At 41.9% G+C, this 21,827-nt stretch overlaps 1 protein-coding gene across 4 annotated transcripts; it reads right to left on the bottom strand.

The window, feature by feature from the left end:
* Window positions 1–8,021: 8,021 nt before the first annotated feature.
* Window positions 8,022–14,354, bottom strand: LOC123097249 (armadillo repeat-containing protein 8). Of its 4 annotated transcripts, XM_044518949.1 has the most exons (8): window positions 13,830–14,354; window positions 10,995–11,714; window positions 10,694–10,789; window positions 10,535–10,618; window positions 9,679–9,913; window positions 9,442–9,602; window positions 8,920–9,201; window positions 8,022–8,523 (listed from the first exon to the last, which is right to left on the bottom strand). In XM_044518949.1, exons 1-8 carry the CDS (start codon window positions 14,271–14,273, stop codon window positions 8,464–8,466), a joined length of 2,082 nt encoding a protein of 693 aa, XP_044374884.1. In that variant the 5' UTR covers window positions 14,274–14,354; the 3' UTR covers window positions 8,022–8,463. The 4 variants fall into 4 exon arrangements, 3 of the variants coding, with proteins under 3 accessions (XP_044374884.1, XP_044374883.1, XP_044374885.1); XR_006446924.1 differs by having other exon boundaries at window positions 8,920–9,215; window positions 10,535–10,789; XM_044518948.1 differs by having other exon boundaries at window positions 10,535–10,789.
* Between the last annotated feature and the right edge of the window lie 7,473 nt (window positions 14,355–21,827).

Raw genomic sequence — 21,827 nt, 5'->3', positions numbered from 1 at the left:
ACATATTTGTGCCACTGCCGCTTAGGTCATATTGGTGTAAAGCGCATGAAGAAACTCCATGTTGATGGAATTTTGGAATCTCTTGATTATGAATCATTTGAGACATGCGAACCATGCCTCATGGGCAAGATAACTAAAACTCCGTTCTCCGGAACAACGGAGCGAGCTAGTGACTTATTGGAAATAATACATACTCATGTATGCAGTCCGATGAGTGTTGAAGCACGCGATGGATATCATTATTTTCTTACCTTCACAGATGATTTGAGTAGATATGGGTATATTTACTTAATGAAACACAAGTCTGAAACATTTGAAAAGTTCAAGGAATTTCAGAGTGAAGTGGAAAATCATCGTAACAAGAAAATAAAGTTTCTACGATCTGATCGTGGAGGTGAATATTTGAGTTACGAGTTTGGTATGCATTTAAGACAATGTGGAATTGTTTCACAACTCACGCCACCTGGAACACCACAGCATAATGGTGTGTCTGAACGTCGTAATCGTACTCTATTGGATATGGTGCGTTCTATGATGTCTCTTACCGATATGCCACTTTCATTTTAGGGTTATGCATTAGAGACAGCTGCATTCGCTTTAAATAGGGCACTGTCTAAATCCGTTGAGACGACACCGTATGAGTTGTGGTTTGGCAAGAAACCTAAGTTGTCGTTTCTTAAAGTTTGGTGATGCGACGCTTATATCAAGAGGCTTCAGCCTGATAAGCTCGAACCCAAAGCGAAGAAGTGTGTCTTCATAGGATACCCTAAAGAGACCATTGGGTATACCTTCTACCACAGATTCGAGGGCAAGATCTTGGTTCCCAAGAATGGGTCCTTTTTAGAGAAGGAGTTTCTCTCTAAAGAAGTGAGTGGGAGGAAAGTAGAACTTGATGAGGTAATCGTACCTTCTCTCGAATTGGAAAGTAGCACATCACAAAAGGAGTTCCCGCGATGCCTACACCAAATGAAGAGGAAGCTAATGATGATGATCATGAAACTTCAGATCAAGTTACTACTGAACTTCGTAGGTCGACCAGGGTATGTTCCACACCAAAGTGGTACGATAATCCAGTCCTGGAAGTCATGTTGTTAGACAACAGCGAACCTACGAACTATGAACAAGCTATGATGAGCCCGAATTCCAACAAATGGTTTGAGGCCATGAAATCTGAGATAGGATCCATGTATGAGAACAAAGTGTGGACTTTGGTGGACTTGCTCGATGTTCGGCAAGCCTTTGGGAATAAATGGATCTTTAAGAAGAAGACAAACGGTGATGGTAATGTCACAGTCTATAAAGCTCAACTTGTCGCAAAAGGTTTCCGACAAGTTCAAGGGGTTGACTACGATGATACTTTCTCACCCGTAGTGATGCTTAAGTCTGTTAGAGTTATGTTAGCTATTGCTGCATTTTATGATTATGAGATCTGGCAAATGGATGTCAAAACGGCATTCCTTAACGGGTTTCTTAAGAAAGAATTGTATATGATTCAACCAGAAGATTCTGTCGATCCTAAGGATGATAACAAAGTATGCAAGCTCCAGCGATCCATCTATGGACTGGTGCAAGCATCTCGGAGTTGGAATATTCGCTTTGATGAAGTGATCAAAGATTTTAGTTTTATACAAACTTACAGAGAAGCTTGTATTTACAAGAAAGTGAGTGGGAGCTCTGTAGCATTTTTGATATTATATGTGGATGACATATTGTTGATTGGAAATGATGTAGAATTTATGGAAAGCATAAACGGATATTTATATAATAGTTTTTCAATGAAAGACCTCGGTGGATCTGCTTACATATAGGGCATCAAAATCTATAGAGATAGACCAAGACGCCTAATAGGACTTTCACAAAGTACATACCTTGACAAAGTTTTGAAGAAGTTCAAAATGGACCAGTCAAAGAAAGGGTTCTTGCATGTATTGCAAGGTGTGAAGTTGAGTAAGACTCAAAGCCCGGCCACGGCAAAAGAAAGAGAAAGGATGAAAGTCATTCCCGATGCCTCAGCCATAGGCTCTATAATGTATGCCATGTTGTGTACCAGACCTGATATGTGCCTTGTCATAAGTCTGGCAGGGAGGTACCAAAGTGATCCAGGAGTAGATCACTTGATAGCGGTCAAGAATATCCTGAAGTACCTAAAATGACTAAGGACATGTTTCTCGTTTATGGAGGTGACGAAGAGCTCGTCGTAAAGGGTACGTCGATGCTAGTTTCAACACAGATCCGGATGACTCTAAGTCTCAAACCGGATACGTATTTATATTAAATGGTGGCGCGGTTAGTTGGTGCAGTTCCAAGAAGAGCGTCGTGGTGGGATCTACATGTGAAGCAGAGTGTATAGCTGCTTCGAAAGCGGCGCAAGAAGGAGTCTAAATGAAGGAGTTCACATCCGATCTGGGTGTAATACCTAGTGCATCGGATCCAATGACTATCTTTTGTGACAACATTGGAGCTATTGCCATTGCCAAAGAGAACTAAGCACATCAAGCGCGCTTCAACTCCATTTGTCATTATGTTAAGGATGGAGACATAGAACTTTGCAAAGTACATACGAATCTAAATGTGGCAGACCTGTTGACTAAACCTCTTCCGCGGGCAAAACAGGATCAGCACCAAGACTCCATGGGTGTTAGATTCATAACTATGTAAACTAGATTATTGACGCTAGTGCAAGTGAGAGACTATTGGAAATATGCCCTAGAGGCAATAATAAATTGGCTATTATCATATTTCCTTATTCATGATAAATGTTTATTATTCATGCGAGAATTGTATTGACCGGAAACTTAAATACATGTGTGAATACATAGACAACACAGTGTCCCTAGTGAGTCTCTACTAGACTAGCTCGTTGATCAAAGATGGTTAAGGTTTCCTAGCCATAGACATGAGTTGTCATTTGGTAACGGGATCACATCATTAGGAGAATGATGTGATGGACAAGACCCAACTGTAAGCTTAGCATCGGATCATTTAGTTTATTTGCTATAGCTTTCTTCATGTCAAGTATCTGTTCCTTAAACCATGAGATCGTGTAACTCCCTAACACCGGAGGAATACTTAGTGTGTATCCAAACGTCACTTCATAACTGGGTGATCATAAAGGTGCTCTATAGGTATCTTGGAAGGTATCTGTTGGGTTGGCATAGATCAAGACTGGGATTTATCACTCCGTATGATGGAGAGATATCTCTGGGCCCTCTCGGTAATACAACATCTGAGCTTGCAAGCAATGTGACTAATGAGTTAGTCACGGGGTCTTTTATTATGGAACGAGTAAAGATACTTGCCGCTAACGAGATTGAACTAGGTATGGAGATACCGACGATCGAACCTCGGGCAAGTAACATATCGCCGGACAAAGGGAATTGCATACGGGTTTAACCGAATCCTTGACATCATGGTTCAACCGATAAAAGATCTTCGTGGAATATGTAGAAATCAATATGGGCATCCAGGTCCCGCTATTGGTTATTGACCGGAGAGGTGTCTCGGTCATGACTACATGATTCCCGGACTCGCAGGGTCGCACACTTAACGTTCGTTGACGCTAGAGTAGTATTTGGATATTCGATGATTTGTAACTGAATGTTGTTCAGAGTAGTGGATGAGATCCCGGACATCACGAGGAGTCTCGGAATGGTCGAGAGGTAAAGATTTATATATGGGAAGTCATATTTTGGGTTGCAGAAAAAGATGCAGGTTTTTCGGTATTGTACCGTGAAGCTTCTAGAAGGTTCCGGAGGATTCCGAAGGGGTCTGGAAGTCCACAAATGGGAACACCATGACCCAAGGGCTAGCATGGGCTGAGGGGAGGCACCCTGGCCTTATTGTACTAGGCGCACCAAGTACTCAAAAGGCCATGTGGCTAGGTAAGGGGAAAAAAGGGGGAGTCCTAGTAGGTAGGATTGGACTTGGAGTCCAAGTCCACTCCCGCTTGTCTGCGCCCTAGGGCTTGGAGGAGCTGTTACCGATGCCCCTCCGCCTATATATAGAGGGGAGGGGCACCCCAAGTGGATACACCAAGCCCTTGGCGCCCCTCTCTCTCCCGTTACTCTGTAGTTCCTCCGTCCTCATTCTAGTAGCGCTTGGCGAAGCCCTGCTAAATTAGCTCCACCACCACGCCGTTGTGTTGGTTGCGATCCCATCTACCTCTCCGCCTTCTCTATCTAGATCAAGGAGGAGGAGACGTCATCGAGCCGCACATGTGCTAAAATCGAAGGTGACGTCCATTCTGCACTAGATCGGTTGAATCGTGATCGGATCGCGAAGAGTACAACTACATCAACCGCGTTATATACGCTTTCGCTTTCGTTCTATGAAGGTACATAGACACACTCTCCCCTCTCGTTGCTATGCTTCTCCTAGATAGATCTTGGGTATTCGTTGGAATTTTTTTATTTTCATGCTTCGTTCCCCTTCAGTTGTTCCATGTTGGGACATGGATATCATGGGATATCACAATATCTCTTATTTAATTAATGCATCTATATACTTGGTTGTGTGTGGAAGGCTCGGCCTCTTGCCTGTGTTTTGTTCCACTCGAGCCGCCTTAGTTTCCGTCATAACAGTGTTATGTTCCTTGATTTGCGTTCCTCGTATGGTTGTGATTTATGGGCCCCCTTGATTCTTCGCCTAAAGTAAAGATTTCCTGAGGAGATCCAACTTTGGTTTTACTATTTGCCTAATAACAACTAAAACTTCTTAGGGAGTAATTAACCTGAGGATTCTTAATCAACAAACCGGGCCAGTGCTCCTCATGAGTGTTGGTCCACCTACCTAGTAGTCGGCGGTGCCTCCTTGGGGCAAGTCAATGGTATTCAGGCTATCATCCACTTAGCATAGACGGATGAGCGCGTAGACAGAGAGCATGCGGCTCTGGACACGGATCTGGCTCACTGGGAGATCTCCTTAGGATAGTTTTCCTTTCTACGAAGAACTTGTGCACCGGGATTCCGAGGACACTTCGGGCTATCTGGAGGTTGAGGTTTTCCAAAGTGGATTGTGAGAGCTTATGATGGGCTAAGTTGGGACACCCCTGCAAGGTTAAATCTTTTCGAGAGTCATGCCCGCGGTTATGGGCGACTTGGAAATTTATAATATCCGGTTGTAGAGAATTTGACACTAAATTCAATTAAAATACACCAATCGCGTGTGTAACCGTGATCGTCTCTTTTCGACGAAGTTTGGGAAGAGAACACGGTGGGGTTATGATTGAACCTTAAGTAGTATTCTGGATCACTTATTGATCATATCAATTTGCGAGCGATATGCGTAGAACACTCATCTTATTCTTGTATCGTAAGTTAGCCACTTAAACATGCTTAGTGTTTGCTGCAACCTCACCACTTAACCATGCCATACCCATAAGCTTTGTTAGTCTTGATATCATGGAGTGAGATTGCTGAGTCCTCGTGGCTCACAGATTACTACTACAACAGTTGCAGGTACCAATACAGATACAGGTGATGGTACAGAGCTCGAGTGGGAGTATGACGAGGATCGTGGTCGTATGAATGTTACGTTTCTGAATGACCAGTAGACGCTTCTAGTCAGGTCGATCGGGATTGTAGCATGGGTGGTTATGTCTTTTCTCGTTTGATTTCGTCCGTAGCCGGACCCTGTCTACTTCTGGATGAATGTATGAATATTATGTTGTAGACATGTGGTGAGTGTAAGCCTTTATCTAGTATTCTCTCCTGTTCATTACATGGTTTGTGCGAAGATATAACCATCCTTGCGACGGGCCTAATATGCGCTTATGCCCCTAAGTCGTGCCTCGACACGTGTGGGATATAATTGCATATTGAGTGTTACAGGGTGCCACCACTAGCCACTTGGCAGTAAAGGTTTGCGGCCTGCTCAGCCGCAGGACCGGGCTTCTACGGAGTTGTCCCCTTAGTGGGTCGGGCATGTCCCGAGACGGAGTGGTCGTTCCCGGGGGTTGCTAGAAGTCTCGATCATTACCAGGAAAATGATGGTGTATCGTCATTGTAGTCTTCTTGCTTGGCGAAGTAGTTGAGGCGAGGGTGATGCCTTGCCGAGTCTCAGTCTGGGGGTTTCTAGACTCTGGCCTTACTTGAATCCCTATAGGGGAATCCAAGCGAGCCTCAGTTGAGTTGCTACATTCGGAGAGTTCCTGACAATGAGCCAGGGCGGCCCGTGTGCGGGAGGTTAGTGGGTACCCGTTATCCACGAGACCTACACTAGGAGCGTCTTCTTCAACTCTTGTGAATGATTTATGATTTTCTTGATTGGCTCGTAGCACAACTAGATGAGGCCGAGCTTCTTCAACATAGGCCAACTTAACTTGTTTAAGTTGTGCAAATAGTTTTTGGGAGGCCCATTTTGGTGTGTTCGGGGAACCTTGTTTTCCTATACAACGATAGAGGCCTTGAATCGGGAGCTTGAAAACTCAATGCAAGTTACCAAAATCTCACCGAGTCCCTTGAAGAGTTTGTGCGGGGTCATAAGAAGTTAAAGCTTGGTTATCTGAAGAGGAAGCAGTATCATGAATCTAATCAGTCGGAAACTTTGGTTCAATAATGATTCTCTTATTGTGTGGTAAACTGCCCAAAGAGAACTAAGAAGTTCAGTGAACTCTTGAGCATGCAAAGTCACAACTTTCACAAAGAATGTGTTGGACTTCCTTGGCAATACAAGGTGAAAAAAGAACCACATGATCATGAGCAACACCCTAAGACAAAAATTGTGCTTAGAAAAGTAAAGTACAATTTTTCCGCTCACTCTGAGGGACATTGTGCTCACAATGATGGTGAGTTGTAATTTGTTATCCCATGCACACTCTTAGCAAAGACAAGAATGGGCATACCTATGCAAGTACATTGGACCATGTGATCAATGTCCCACCAAGAAAGTTTCTCCTAAGAACATTATTGCACCTATGTTTCATGAACCCAAACCTCTGGTTGTCCCTATCAAACAAGGACCCAATTACCTAAGAGGAACTATTTCTTATAGTTACTCCGTTGATGGGAAAGAATTGGTGCTTGATAGTGGACACACCAATCATATAAGCGGCGATAAGGAGATGTTCCATTATTTTGATCCTCTTACTACACCTAAACGGAACATTCACCTTCGAAGATAACAATACAAGAAAGCTAATGTGACTAGGTAAGGTTATAATATCCAAGGACATATTTGTCTCTAGTGCTATGTATGTCATGTCTCTTGGATACAATCTATTGTTTGTTGCCCAACTAAGGAAGTTTGGCAAGTTTTTCATTAGTGATGCCTATTCAATGGTATTCAAAATGGTCTTCACTAGAATAAGGAAAAGTAATCTGTATCTAGTTGATTTCTCACATGTACCAAAGGTCCAAACATGTTTGATACCTAGGCTTTCCTTGGGATTGCTTTGGTATCGAAGACTTGGACATGTCTGAAGTCGAAAGCTTATCAAAGGCAAATATAATTTGGGCATGAAGGATGTCATCCTTAAGAAGGCTCGACTATGTAGTGCATGTCAAGCGGGGAAACTAGTTGGCGGACTACATCCTGTCAAAATCATCGTGATGGCCTCAAGGCCACTCAAGTTACTACACACATGGACTTCTTTGGTCCCACTACTGGCACAAGTACCCGTCGTTATTCTTATGATCTACTATTTAAAAAAAAAAATTACGTTTCACTTGGGTGTCCTTTACTGATGACTAAGGTAAAACGCAATACCATTTCAAAAGCCTTGCCAAGAAGGCATAAAACCAATCTGAAGTCAAGATCAAGAGGATAAGAAACGACAATGGTACGGGATGTCTTTCTCGATGAAGGAATCAACCATGAATTATCTACCACCTACAAATAGAGTTGTAAAGAGAAAGGAAGCCACCTTGATTTAAATGGCTCGTACAATGCTCAATGAATACAAGATTGGATGCTACGTCGTTGCCAGCGTGTAGTATAATTTAGCTGATGCATACCAAGTTGAGGGAGCAGGTAAATCAAGCAACAAGACATCACTCAATTGGAAAAGACAGGACCACATCGGGAGATAAAACAGACCGATCATTGTAAGAGATAACTGCAATTTACAACAGCAACAGCGGTGGATCGATTATACACTCTTCGTCACAACACAACCAAAGGTTCTTGTGGCACTACAAAATGGGATTCTCTGGACCTTGTGCCTATGGCCTTCAGGTCGCAAGCAAGCAGCTCAGGTTCTCAAGGTAGCATACTCACAAACTCATGTTCTCCAAGTGGCATGCTTACAAACTTACAACAAGGGCGTGCCAGCCTTTCCGCAACAGAAACCAGTTGTCATCGGGTTCTCGTGAGAAAAAATTACAGTGATAGGCTCAATACAGGGAGAGACCAGTAAAGACTTCGCGCTCATGGCCTGCATCTCGGTGCCAAGCACGCCCAGCTTTCCTTTGCCCGATTGCTGTATGGTGTATGGTGTTCCGTAAACGTCAATGGCTTGCCGACCCATCACATGAAACCGGCAGCGGCATTGTCTAAGCAGTGTTCAAGCACCATACGTACTCTAAGCTGCACAACAAAGAGCATCTTGAGGTGTTAGATGAACGCTAAACAATGTTCTGGGGTTAGCTTCAAGAACATCATATGTCCACAGATATTTACCATTTACCAACCGTGTGTGTAGCGTTTTTTTTTTTGGCATTTTGTTGGTTCTTTTGAGATTCTTATAGCTAAATCCGCTCAGCTAAGATTGCAGGAGTAGCTTTCGACAAAGCATTTTGTCATCAAAAATATAATATGCATCCTAGTAGTAGACAACAATGAGATAAGGATAAGGCTCCCAACCGAGTCAGCAGTCGCAAACATCAATGGAACTAACAACTAAATAGCTACTAAAAGTGGTCGTGACACTCACTCAAAAATAAGAATATGCATTATATCAAGATTAAGAAGGGAAAGCAGTACCTTGCAATCCAAGCAGGGGTCATTTATCATGTTTTTTACTTGTGAAATTACACCAGCATTTTGGAGTCGGGCTACTCGAGTAGATGAAGATTCACTGTTTGGGTAAATTAAGTTCAGAATGCACCACAAGGTTGCAACTCTCAATTGTTTATCCTTGCTCTGCAGGAAGTTGACCACAAAAGATGGTTTGATGCGATCTGCCCGGTGAGGAACAGTAACATCCATTACAGCTTCCTTGTTTAATTCATTCCCAGCTGCCATATTTGCAAGCACCAACATACCCTGAAGAGAAGAAACTGAAAGATCGATAATTCATCATACAATATGATATTTGCTTTCCTATATGAAATAATGTCCCATAGAAGCACACATTTAAAAAGCAAAATGCGATACAAGATTATGCAATTCTTTCAGGAAAGATGTTCTTTTTTCTCTACAAAACTACATTCATGCATGTGGTAAAATAAATATAGCAAATGCAGATAAAGTAACCAACTATACTGCAGTTCAAGGGAAACTGACCTGGATGCAAACTCCTGTGGCAGACGCACTGTTCAGTTGTCTTGAGATTGCATTTATAACCATGCCATCTTCACCAATGACGTAGTTAACAGAGCCCACATATCCATCAAGAAGATTCTGTACCAGCGCCAAGGTCTGTTCCTGAACAGAATGTTCAGAATCTGCAGAAGATGTTGCAATTAGCAGTGAAACTAATTTAGCAGTTGCCAAGTATCATATCTGGGCATCTATACATACCGCATATGAGGCTTGAGAGAGTAGATACGGTTAGCTCCTTCAGAATGAGGTCTTTATCCTTGGGATTCATAAGGAACATAATATTCCTCAGAGCCAACACAGATTTTAGTCTCAATGTTGGATCCATCGACTTGGATAAATGAACAAGTTGGGAGACGACCCCAGAATGAAGAAGAACCGATTTCCTGGGTGTTAAATTCACTGCAATGTTGCAAATAGCACCCAGGGCAGCAATCTGTGACAAAGATAGTACATAGGTGAGACAAGTAGACACTCTTATCAAGTATCAACTCCTGATGTCCTAAGAACCTTTTCAGTCACAACATAGCTAATTATTGACACCAATATAGTGTTGGCTCCAATGATCAAACCGTTGCTTCCATCAGTGCAGCCAGGAAGGGCATTACAAATTAGAAATTACTCCCTCTGTAAACTAATATAAGAGTGTTTAGATTACTAAAGTAGTGTTCTAAACGCTCTTATATTAGTTTATGGAGGGAGTACAAAATACCAAAGGTATACCTCCTAAGTTAACCCGCAGGCGTTAAAATTGTTGTTATAGAATTGACTACTTACATGCTGTGTAGTTTTACAGCATAACCATTACTAGTATTTCTTCCTTAGGGTACTTTGATGAGTGCAAATACAGTAAAAATTCATCAACAATATCAAAGAGGGCAAGATTTTCATACAAATAGATAAGTTAACACCCCAAGCATTACATATCAATCATCTTTGATAAAACCCACAAACTCAAGCGACCAGCCCTCTGGGAGAATCAAGGAAGATTTGAAGTGCAACCAAGTAAAAATCCAGATTAGGAAAATTCCAGTGAAGATTGCCTGATTCACATTACCTGAACTGAAGTAGATGAGTCGTACAAAAGCTGGACTAAGGGGGCAATAACTGTATCACAGGATAAGCGGCCCGCACTAAGCACCTGCAAATTAACCACATTAATTGAGTCATTTGGGTGAACACAAAAGGTTGAGATGTAAAGAAGCATGATCCTTACCTTTGATGACCTAGAAATATTCTTCAGGCATGAACATGCTGCAACACGAATATCCACACAATCGTGCTTCAACGCATCAAGTATCAATGTTGATACCTGTTAAGCGAATTATATTATTAGATACAAATATTGGGTCAATGGGTCATCATATTCATCCACTTTTTTCAGGTCAAATCTCAAGAATCAGTGTATTGTCTTATCGTGAATTTGCACTAATAACAGGACTCTACAGAACCTCAGTTAACAACTTCATGTAACAACGCATTAATCAGAAGTACTATCTTGCAGAAGCTTCACATACCTGGCCTGACATAAGTTGAGATCTTGACTCTTCTTGTTTTGAGCAAAGTTCAGCTAAAGCAAGCAATATGGTCACTGCCCGCCTTGTCTCCAATGTATTTGCTAACAAATGGTTGCTAAGCTTCGCAACTGCATTTGTTGAAAAGGCTTGTTTCTGCAGTTCCACACTGTCCTTTATAAGGGTAGTTAGTGCCAAGGGAGCCTCATCTCCCACATGACCAGGTTCTTCAATGAGCTCAAGTAAGACCAGAATCAACTTCGTTTTAATTTGTCTGTCCGGAAAATGACAGGGAGAAGCATGACCAAGTGCAATCAAGCACAGACAAGCAAGTAGCCTTGTGCGCGGGCTCCGATCGTGTATTAACGCAACTATTGAACGGAAAGCTTTTCCGTGATCCATTGATGCAAACCTTGAAGCAACTTCCCAGTTATTTCTTATGACTGCAGTCATAGATTCTAAACAAGCATCCCGTAGATTCATAGAACCTCCAAAAAGACTAACAAGTTTCTGTGGAACTCCAGCACCACATAGTGCTAATTGTTCTGTATTGCTATTGCAAGAGTATGATATAATATTAGCAGCCAGCTCAGTAACATTTTCGTTCTCGCTGTCCAAAAGGGAAAGAAGAAAGTCCATATTTTTCTCATTATTGACATCAAATGTTGGAGCTTGTTTTGATTGATATATCATTCTGAGAGCACGGGCACATGCATCGACAACCTGTAATCAAGGTGGAAACTTTAGAACAGGCCAAATGATTAACCACCATCACCATGTGTCAGTGGTTACAACTATTCAATATAGGATGAAACAACCAGCACATCACATACAGTGCCTACTCACACTGCATAACCTGAATTCAATGAACAAACAGGAGCTTGGACTGAACTCTTATAAATCCATGCATCGGTTAAGTACATGAATACAAATACAAGATTTTTAAGATGCAGTTTACTGTGTACAGAGCATTATAATTTCAACAACGTTGGAGAGATGAGACCACAAGTATACCATAATTAAACATATGGGGGATAATGCGGATGTTTCCTGACATCATAACATATCTGTATTTCCAAAAGAGAACGTCAAAATGAAAAGCTCAGGATCAAGCTAGTCAATAAACACTCAAGAGTAGCGACTAATATTATTAGGTGAACTGGATATTGTAGCCTAAACAATAGTATTTATGTCCTGAATATGCAGAGGAGACATTTTCATATTATGAACATCAGAAGAAAAAACTAGTTTCCTGTATACTGGACTAGAAAAGGGGCAACACAGCACAAACAATTATGAGATAAATGGGCATGTGTGGAGTTGCGATTGTATAACCCCCATCACATAGGTTTGTGTCCTCTTCAGCTCCAATTTCAGTGCATATTTCGTCTGTACAGAGAAGATATCTAGTTCTTCCTAGGTAGTCTGAGGTGGGAAAGGAAGATTAATAGGCATGTCATAATGAGTCCTGCAATGATTAACGCCCGACAGAGTGGTTAGGAAAGGACATTGAGATGTGACAATAGAGAGCTACAAAAGTAGTCATTTGTTCCGCTTTTCTTTTGTCATCTCGTTCACCATGGCCTGTTCCCCGCTTTAACAGTCACGTTGTACCAGGCACAAAAGGTAATCTAGGCAAGACAATATAAAAAAGGGTTGCATGTGCAGTAACACCTCTAGAATCATCCACCCTCTGTATGTTCATGGATCATGTGAACAATTAGGCTTGGATTTCTAACCATTCCACATGGAGGGAAAATATAAGTCTGATGCATCAGAAAGAGGCTAATCTGATTAGGACCATTCAGTATTACAGAAGATATCGCAAGTTTGAATGCAATCATGGTCCTATTTAATGTCATATTTTTTACCCTAAGGTGCCTCCAACTGTCAGGTATAAACCTCCAAATAATACCCCGCAAAAGAAGAAATTCTCACATAATAGGATCTCCGACGCAAAACAGTACATGGAGAAATCACCTCCTACCGCCAAATTCTTAGCTCAAGCATATAACATGAGCTACAATTTTACCATCACCAATTATTCATGCTCAAACCAGGGCAGCCAATCCAGTTTATTGGTTCAGACAAATTCATCACGAACCCAAACATAAAAGACAACATTCCAGCACATTTATGCCCACCAGCAGACCTAACCATTGACCCAATACCAAACTCTCCACAGATGAATGAGCAATATCTTCACTATTTCAACCAAAAAAAATGATAAAGAAAAAGGACAAAAGAAAAAGAGATGACAACTACCACCAGTTTCTCTCGCCTTAACTAAACTAACATATTCTGCAATACTTTGGCTCAGATAATTCTCCCCATTCCAAGCATAAACCTTCAATAGTGATTCCCTACTACAAAGTTCTCCTTTTGGCAATTTCACAAGCCAACCATGATTTAGTTCCAAGTGGTCACTCGGCTCGAACACTTGTTGCAAATATCTTCTCGGCACAGTTACCAGGCACTCTTCACCACGAGCCTCTAATTGTTTTTCCGTCCTAACTAGAGATACCATTCACCAATGTACAGACTAATTCCCACACAAAACATTGATTAAGTTAGCACTGTCTCTTTTTCATCTACAGTTCAGGGACAAGCACAATTGCTAGCAAGCCTCAAATTGGCGCAATGATATCAATCAGCAAGCAGTTGCTGGGTTGTCGCCCGTTTCCTCCCACCAGGTCCTCTCCACGCAACAGATATTTTCCCAATTGAGCAACAAATCCACGAGAAAAAATAAAAGTTTCAACCCGATAGAGTTTAGGAGCCCCCAAACCCAGCAGGCATGCACGAAATGAAGGAATCAAGCAAGTGAAGGAAGCAGACCTTGTCGTCGGGGTGGGCGAGGAGCCGCGTAAGGTGCCCCACGGCGCCAGCAGCAAGCACGGCCCGCGCGCCGTCGTCTACGCCGCAAGCGAAGCTCCCCGCCGCGGCCGCCGCCTGGACGAGCGCGGCCGGAGACGCGCCGGGCTCGGCCAGCGCCGCGACGACCGCCGGCACGGCGCCCAGGCGGAGGTAGAGGAGCTTCTTGGTCCGGTTCCCGATGATCTGGTTCTTGATCTCGCGCAGCGCGAGCACCCGCTCGTGCTCCCCCTCCCCTCCCTCTCCGCGTCCTGCTCCTGGTCCGCCGACGCCGCCGGGGCCCCCGGCCGCCAGCCTGGCCGCGAGCTCCTCCGGCCGCGTCCCCATGCAGAAAGGCGCGGAGGAACACACCGAAGGCGCGGACGCTGCCTCCTCCGCCCGCGCGCCGCCGCTCGCCGTGGCCGGCATCTGGGGGTGGGGGAGGTCGGCGAGAGGCGTTGGTATATTGGCTTGTTGCCGCTCCGGGCTCCCTTTATTTTACGAGTTTTTTTTGTTTGGTTGGTAGTAGTATTAAGTAGTACTACTATATTATTTTATAGAAAAGGACGGGGTGAGAGAATAATGGGTAGGTCGGGACCTCCTATCCAATGGGCTTGCGACACGTTGAAATATTTATCTTCCTAGCTGGTAACTACTCTGAGCCCGTGTGTGTGTGATGTGAGACACATGGTGAAATGATTATGGGGAGTTTTATCTTATTTATTTAACTATATTTTTACTTTTTGGCGGATTTTTTCTCCGGAGGCGGCTCGATTTGGGCCTTGATTGGTCCTGATGTGTTGAGTATATGACTTTTCATTCATGTTGTATGGTTGTTGCAGAAAACCTCTAGCAAATAAATGGGAACTATCCTCGTAGAAAAAGTAAATGTATTTTAGGTGTGGTTTTCGGCGCTGAATTATTAAGCTCCCACTTGTGCAATCATTGCTGTCCTGAGTCGGCCATACATTTGGAATATATGATAGGATGATCCTACTATCTTATGGAGGGAAACAATTAGTAAGATTATAGAGCATATTTCATCTCTTCCAAATTATACTTGAAACTTTGGGTATGTTTTAATTCAAATAAACTTCTTCAAGTTTGACTAACTATAGAAAAAGTGTTGAAGTTGTACAGAAAAAATATAGTATGCAAATATATTTGTAATGAAACTAATTTGTTTTCATAGATTTATATTTTCGTTGAGTTGGCCAGCCTTAAAAAAAGTTTGACTTAGGAAAAACTCATCAAGTAATTATGAACTAAGGAATTACTTCAAATAAACAGACAAAAATATAGAATTTATCTAGTTATCTGTCGTGGTTCCAATTTGATTATCCATTTTAATACATTATTGTTTCGTTGCCTCTTATATTGATGAAATCTACATCTAGGAGCACATTCAACAAGAGAATAAAGATCACATGTGTAGCATGACTCATGGGTAGGATTCTTTCTAATAATCATCAACCCTAAATGAATGCATCCACATTCCTGACAAAGCCATGATTCTTGGCAGCAAAACTATGAGAACTTGATTTGATCCATGTGGCAAAAGAGGTTATTGTCCAGTTATAAGTAGATCCATAATTCACATGTTTTTCTTCATATAAGGGCATCCGCAAAGCGAACCCTCAAACCTCCCGCAAGCCTCCGGATCGAGCTGTTCGGGCGCAGTTTTCCATCCAACGGCGCCCTGCATCGGTCCATGGAGCAGTCCGGATGTCCTTTTTCCGCAAACCAGAAGCAAACTAGGGGGTTTTGCGAGAGTCCGAACATCAGCATGTGACGCCCCCGATTCAATCGTGCACTAATCATACACGCAAACATGCACGTTCAAGATCCAAAACTCACGGAAAGATATCATAACACAACTCTACGACACAAAGGATAAACATAAATCTTATATTACAAGCCAGGGTCACGAGGACCCAAATACATAAGTCATCAAAGCAAATATTATCTAAGTACAGACATGGTTAGACAAGTCTGCCTTAAGAAGGCTGGGCAAAACAACGCCACTAGATCAAAAGGTGAGGCCTCCTGCCTGGGATCTCCGGACTACTCCTAGTCATCAGTCTCCACGTAATAGGCTCCACTGGGGTGACCTCCATCTGCGGTGCCATCATCTGTTGCAAACATCAGGGTCGAAGGAAAAAGGGGTAGCAAAGCAACCGTTAGTACTCATGCAAAGTACTCGCAAGACTTACATCAGAGCCACACTACATATGCATCGGCTATCAAATGAATGGGGTAGTGTATGTGCACTAAAGTGAAGAAATGCCAGAATAAGGGGCGAGAAGCTCATCCTATCGAATACTACGTCTTCTGGTAGCCACCATCTTGAAGTAGTAGAAGAGAGTAGCTGGCATGGTAACATAAGTAGCAATGTATAGCAATAAACCTACCCGGAGATCCTCTCCTTGTCTCCCTGAGAGAAAGCGATCACCGGGTTGTGTCTGTCACTTATTTGGGTGTATTTTATCAAGTATCTGGTTTTAGTTGTAAGAGGTCGGAATACAACTCCAAGTCGTCCAGTTACCATGGGCACGGCTATTCGAATAGACTACTTCCCTGCAGGGGTGCACCACATTACCCAACACACTCGATTATCTCTGGCCGGACACACTTTTCCGGGTAATGTCCGGCCTCGGATGGTCGACACGATGTAGTCCTACTTAGGCTCTCTCCGGAGAGGTAAACACGCCGGTCTAAATTCTAAGCATGAAGGGGTCATGGGCCCATCACCCTAAGCTCTCCTGCAAGTTGCGAGGACGGCCGGGACCGGTCCTAGCTACCTCTTTATACAAAGCAGGTGCTTACGCGGACTACCAGGGCGCGTGCCGCTCAACTGTGACGTCTGTAGAGCTTTTGGAAGAAATCGTACAATGTCGAGTTCCCATAACTTATCCCACGTGGTGGTTAGTGCAAAAAGGCCAGCGGCCAACTTAGATCAAATACCCAATCTCGTTAAGCGTGTTATTGTTAAATAACCGCGGACATCGACCAGGGACCAAGCCCATCTTTCTCCTAGGTGGTCTCTACCCGCCCTGTCATTCTGCCACAAAGAATCACTCAGGGGGCGTCGGGAAAATGTCCTTTCAGCCCCCAGTCCGTGAATCACTCGTGGATGCTCTCTGAGCGGACCCGACTTTAATCATATCATGTATCATGTATATTGTGTATATATATACCAGTGATCACCGCCCGAAGGGATTACAACCCGACAGTATAGCATGGTAGACGGACAAGAATGAGAGCCACTGATGGAATACTAGCATGCCTATGCTAAGCATATAGGATAATAGGTAAGTATCAACAGTAGTAACAAGGACAGGCTATGCATCAGTATAGGATCAATCGGTAAGGCAGTAACAGTAACACTACTCCAATGAAAGCAGCAGAGGCAAATAATAGGCGATATCAGAATGATCAAGGGGGTTTTGCTTGCCTAGAAGCTCTCCGGAGAAGGGCGGGCCGTCGTCGACGTTGTCGTACTGGGTGTCACCGTCAGTCCCCGGGGCTACCGAAAGAATAGGGAAGAGGGGGAAACAGATAAATAACGGAGCAAACAAATTAAGCACAATGGATGTCATGACAGTATGTGATGATGCTATGCTCTATTGCATCCCTAGGCATTTTAAAAGAAGAGGGAAAACATCTGGAATGTTTTCCCAGCTCCAGGTATTTTTTGGTATATTGATCTAGGGGCAAAATGTCAATGTTCGCTATGTTAGAGGTGTGTGGCATGTATGTCGATAGCATAAACAGATTCTTTATATTTTTCTGATTGACTTTCATATATGAATTATTTCAATGCAAGTTACGGTTTAATTTATATGATTTTTCGAAGTTTAAAAGATTTTCTGAATTTACTGGATTTAATTTAGTTCGAAATTATATAAATTTAATTGCTAAGTGTACAAAGGAAAGTGTACACAGAGTGTGCATTAGAGGCTGACAGTGGGTCCCAATCAGCTAAGTCAACAGTTGACTGGACTCATCTTATCCATTTAAAGAGTGCAAGGGGTCCCACGTGTAAGTGACTGATGTCTACTAGAACTACGTCGGTATTTCCCCAAAGAGGAAGGGATGATGTAGCACATCAACGGTAGGTATTTCCCTCAGTGATGAGACCAAGGTTATCGAACCAGCAGGAGAACCAAGCAACACTACGTGAATAGCACCTGCACACAAATAACAAATACTCGCAACCCGACATGTTAAAAGGGTTGTCAATCCCTTTCGGGCAACGGTGCCAGAAATTGGCAAGTGGACGTGAGAAAGTTGTAATAGATTGAATAAATGGATCGCAAATAAGATAAAATGCAGCAAGGTATTTTTGTATTTTTGGTTTAATAGATCGCGAAGGCAAATATAATAAAGAAGAGACCCGGGGGCCGTAGATTTCACTAGTGGCTTCTCTCGAGAAAAATAGCAGATAGTGGGTAAACAAATTACTGTTGGAAAATTGATAGAACTTCAAATAATCATGACGATATCCAGGAAATGATCATTATATAGGCATCACATCCAAGATTAGTAGACCGACTCCTACCTGCATCTACTACTATTACTCCACACATCGACCATTATCCAGCATGCATCTAGTGTATTAAGTTCATGGAGAAACGGAGTAATGCAATAAAAACGATGACATGATGTAGACAAGATCTATTTATGTAGAAATAGACCCCATCTTGTTATCCTTAATAGCAACGATACATACGTGTCGGTTCCCCTTCTGTCACTGGGATCAAGCACCGTAAGATCGAACCCATTACAAAGCACCTCTTCCCATTTCAAGATAAATAGATCAAGTTGGCCAAACAAAACCCAAATATCGGAGAAGAAATACGAGGCTATAAGCAATCATGCATATAAGAGATCAAAGAAGACTCAAATAACTTTCATGGATAAATGATAGATCTGATCATAAACTCAAAGTTCATCGGATCCCAACAAACACACCACAAAAAGAGTTACATCATATGGATCTCCAAGAGACCATTGTATTGAGAATGAAAAGAGAGAGAGGAAGCCATCTAGCTACCAACTACGGACCCGTAGGTCTACAAAGAACTACTCACGCATCATCGGAGAGGCACCAATGGACATGATGAACCCCTCCGTGATGGTGTCTAGATTTTCGCCGACTCCCCTAGGGTTTCTGGAATATTGGGGTATTTATAGAGAAAGAGGCGGTGCGGGAAGCCACCGAGGTGGGCACAACCCACCAGGGCGCTCCTGGGCCTCCAGGCGCACCCTGGTGTCTTGTGCTCACCTCGGGCTCCCTCTTCGGTACTACTTTGGCCCACTGGATGTCTTCTGGTCCAAAAAAACCCACAAAAAGTTTCGCTACGTTTGGACTCCGTTTGGTATTGATTTCGTGCGATATAAAAAAACATGCAGAAAAGAGCAACTGGCACTGGGCACTATGTCAATATGTTAGTACCAGAAAATGATATAGAATGACTATAAAATGATTGTAAAACATCCAAGAATGATAATATAACAGCATGGAACAATAAAAAATTATAGATACGTTGGAGACGTGTCAGAATCCCCAAGCTTAATTCCTGCTCGTCCTCGAGTAGGTAAATGATAAAAACAGAATTTTTGATGTGGAATGCTGCCTAACATATTCATCACATATTCTTTTCTTTGTAGCATGGACATTTGGACTTTTATATGGTTCAAAGCAATAGTCTAGTTTTGACATGATAATTTCAATACTCAAGCATATTAACAAGCAACCATGTATTTCAAAATATCAACGCAAAAATAAGTTATCCCTAGCCCATTATGCTCACTCATTGATCCATTCATGAAACACACTCGCATATTAGCTACACCCAATGCTCAAGTACGAGCATAGTGCCCCTTAGTTGGTGCTTTATAAGAGAGGATGGAGACTCAAATAAAAATAAAAATTGCACAAAGTAAAAGAAAGGCCCTTCACGGAGGGAAGTAGGGATTTGTAGAGGTGCCAGAGCTCAAAGCGAAAAAGATAGATAAAAACATTTTGGGAGGCATGCTTTTCTTGTCAACGAGAACGATGGATTAGTTCCCAATACTTTCCATGCTAGATATATCATAAGCGGTTCCCAAACAAAAATTAAAGTTTATTCCTTTTTCAACCATACTTTCACTTTCCATAGCTAGCCGTATCCACGGGTGCCTTCCATACCAACACTTTCCAAGGAATTCATTATTTGACAACATAAAGTAAATTCATTTTTGATTTTAGGACCGGGCATCCCTAATACCTTTGCCTTACTCCCGTGCAATGACAACTGAATAAACACTCATCGTGAGAATAACATATCTAGCATGGAAATATATTAGCCACCCCCTACCGTTTCATGAGCGGTACGAGCACACAAAAGAGAAGTTTATTTTAAAAATTAGAGATGGCACATACAAATTTTCTTAGAACGGCGAAAGAATACCGCATATAGGTAGGTATAGTGGACTCATGTGGCAAAACTGGTTTAAAGGATTTTGGATGCACAAGTAGAGATCATACTTAGTGCAAAATGAAGGCTAGTGAAATATTGAGAAGCGAGCAACCAAGAAACGAAAAATTTCATAAGCGAGCATTAAGCATAATTAACACTGAATAATGCACCACAAGTAGGATGTAATTTCATTGCATAACTATTGACTTTCGTGCTTGCATAGGGAATCACAAACCTTAACACCAATATCCTTACTAAAGCATAATTACTCATCAACATATCTCACATATCACATCATCATATCTCAAAACTATTACAAGGAATCAAGTTTATTTTGTCCAATGATCTTCATGAAAGTTTTTATTATATCCTTCTTGGATATCTATCACTTTGGGACTAATTTTCAAGTGTTGCTTTTGATAAGCTCAAACAAATATAAGTGAAGATCATGAGCATAATATTTCTTTCTCTCAAATTAATTTAAGTGAAGCAAGAGAGAATTTCTAAAAAAAGTTTACTAACTCTTAAATAAATCTAAGTGAAGCATGTGAGCATTTCTTCAAAAATACTAAAGCACACTTTGCTCAAAAAGATATAAGTGAAGCACTAGAGCAATTCCATAGCTCATAAAGATTTAAGTGAAGCATAGAGAGCAATTCTAACAAGTCATGGCATAATTTTGGCTCTCTCAAATAGGTGTGTCCAGCAAGGATTCCTGACTCAAAACAAAAAGCAAAACAAGAAAAGACTCATATCATACAAGACACTCCAAGCAAAACTCATAGTATGTGACGAATAAAAATATAGTTCCGAGTAAAATATCGATGGTTGTTAGAAGAAAGAGGGGATGCCACTCGGGCATCCCCAAGCTTAGTTGCTTGCTTCTCTTTGGATGATAGCTTGGGATGCCATGGGCATCCCCAAGCTTATGCTCTTCTTACTCCTTATTCCTTCATCCATCGTAAAATCACCCAAAACTTGAAAACTTCAATAACACAAAACTCAACAAAACCTTCATGAGATCCGTTAGTATAAGAAAGCAAATCACTACTATAAGTACTATAGCAAACCCATTCATATTTATTTTTGCATTATATCTACTGCATTCCAGCTTTTCTATGGCAAAAACTCTTCAAAGAAAACCATAGAATCATCAAAACAAGCACACAACGCAAAGAAAACAGAATTTGTCAAAGACAGAACAGTCTGTACCAATCTGGATATTTCGAATACTTCTGTAACTCCAAAAATTCTGAAAAATTAGGACCACACGAGCAATTTGCATATTAATCTTCTTAAAAAAAGAATTGGTATTTTATCACGCATCTGTTAAAAATGAGAATTATTTTCGTAAGCGCAAAAGTTTCTATTTTTCAGCAAGATCAAATCAACTATCACCCAACATAATCCTAAAGGCTTTTCTTGGCACAAACACTAATTAAAACACAAAAAACACAATCATAACAGTAGCATAATTGTGGAAACACTCAAGAACAGAAAGCAAAAGACAAAAATAAAT

The sequence above is a fragment of the Triticum aestivum genome, chromosome 4D (genome assembly GCF_018294505.1).
Source record: "Triticum aestivum cultivar Chinese Spring chromosome 4D, IWGSC CS RefSeq v2.1, whole genome shotgun sequence".
NCBI lineage: Eukaryota > Viridiplantae > Streptophyta > Magnoliopsida > Poales > Poaceae > Triticum > Triticum aestivum.
The sequence above is the reverse complement of the archived record's forward strand: the minus strand, read 5'-3'. Positions and strand labels throughout refer to the sequence as shown.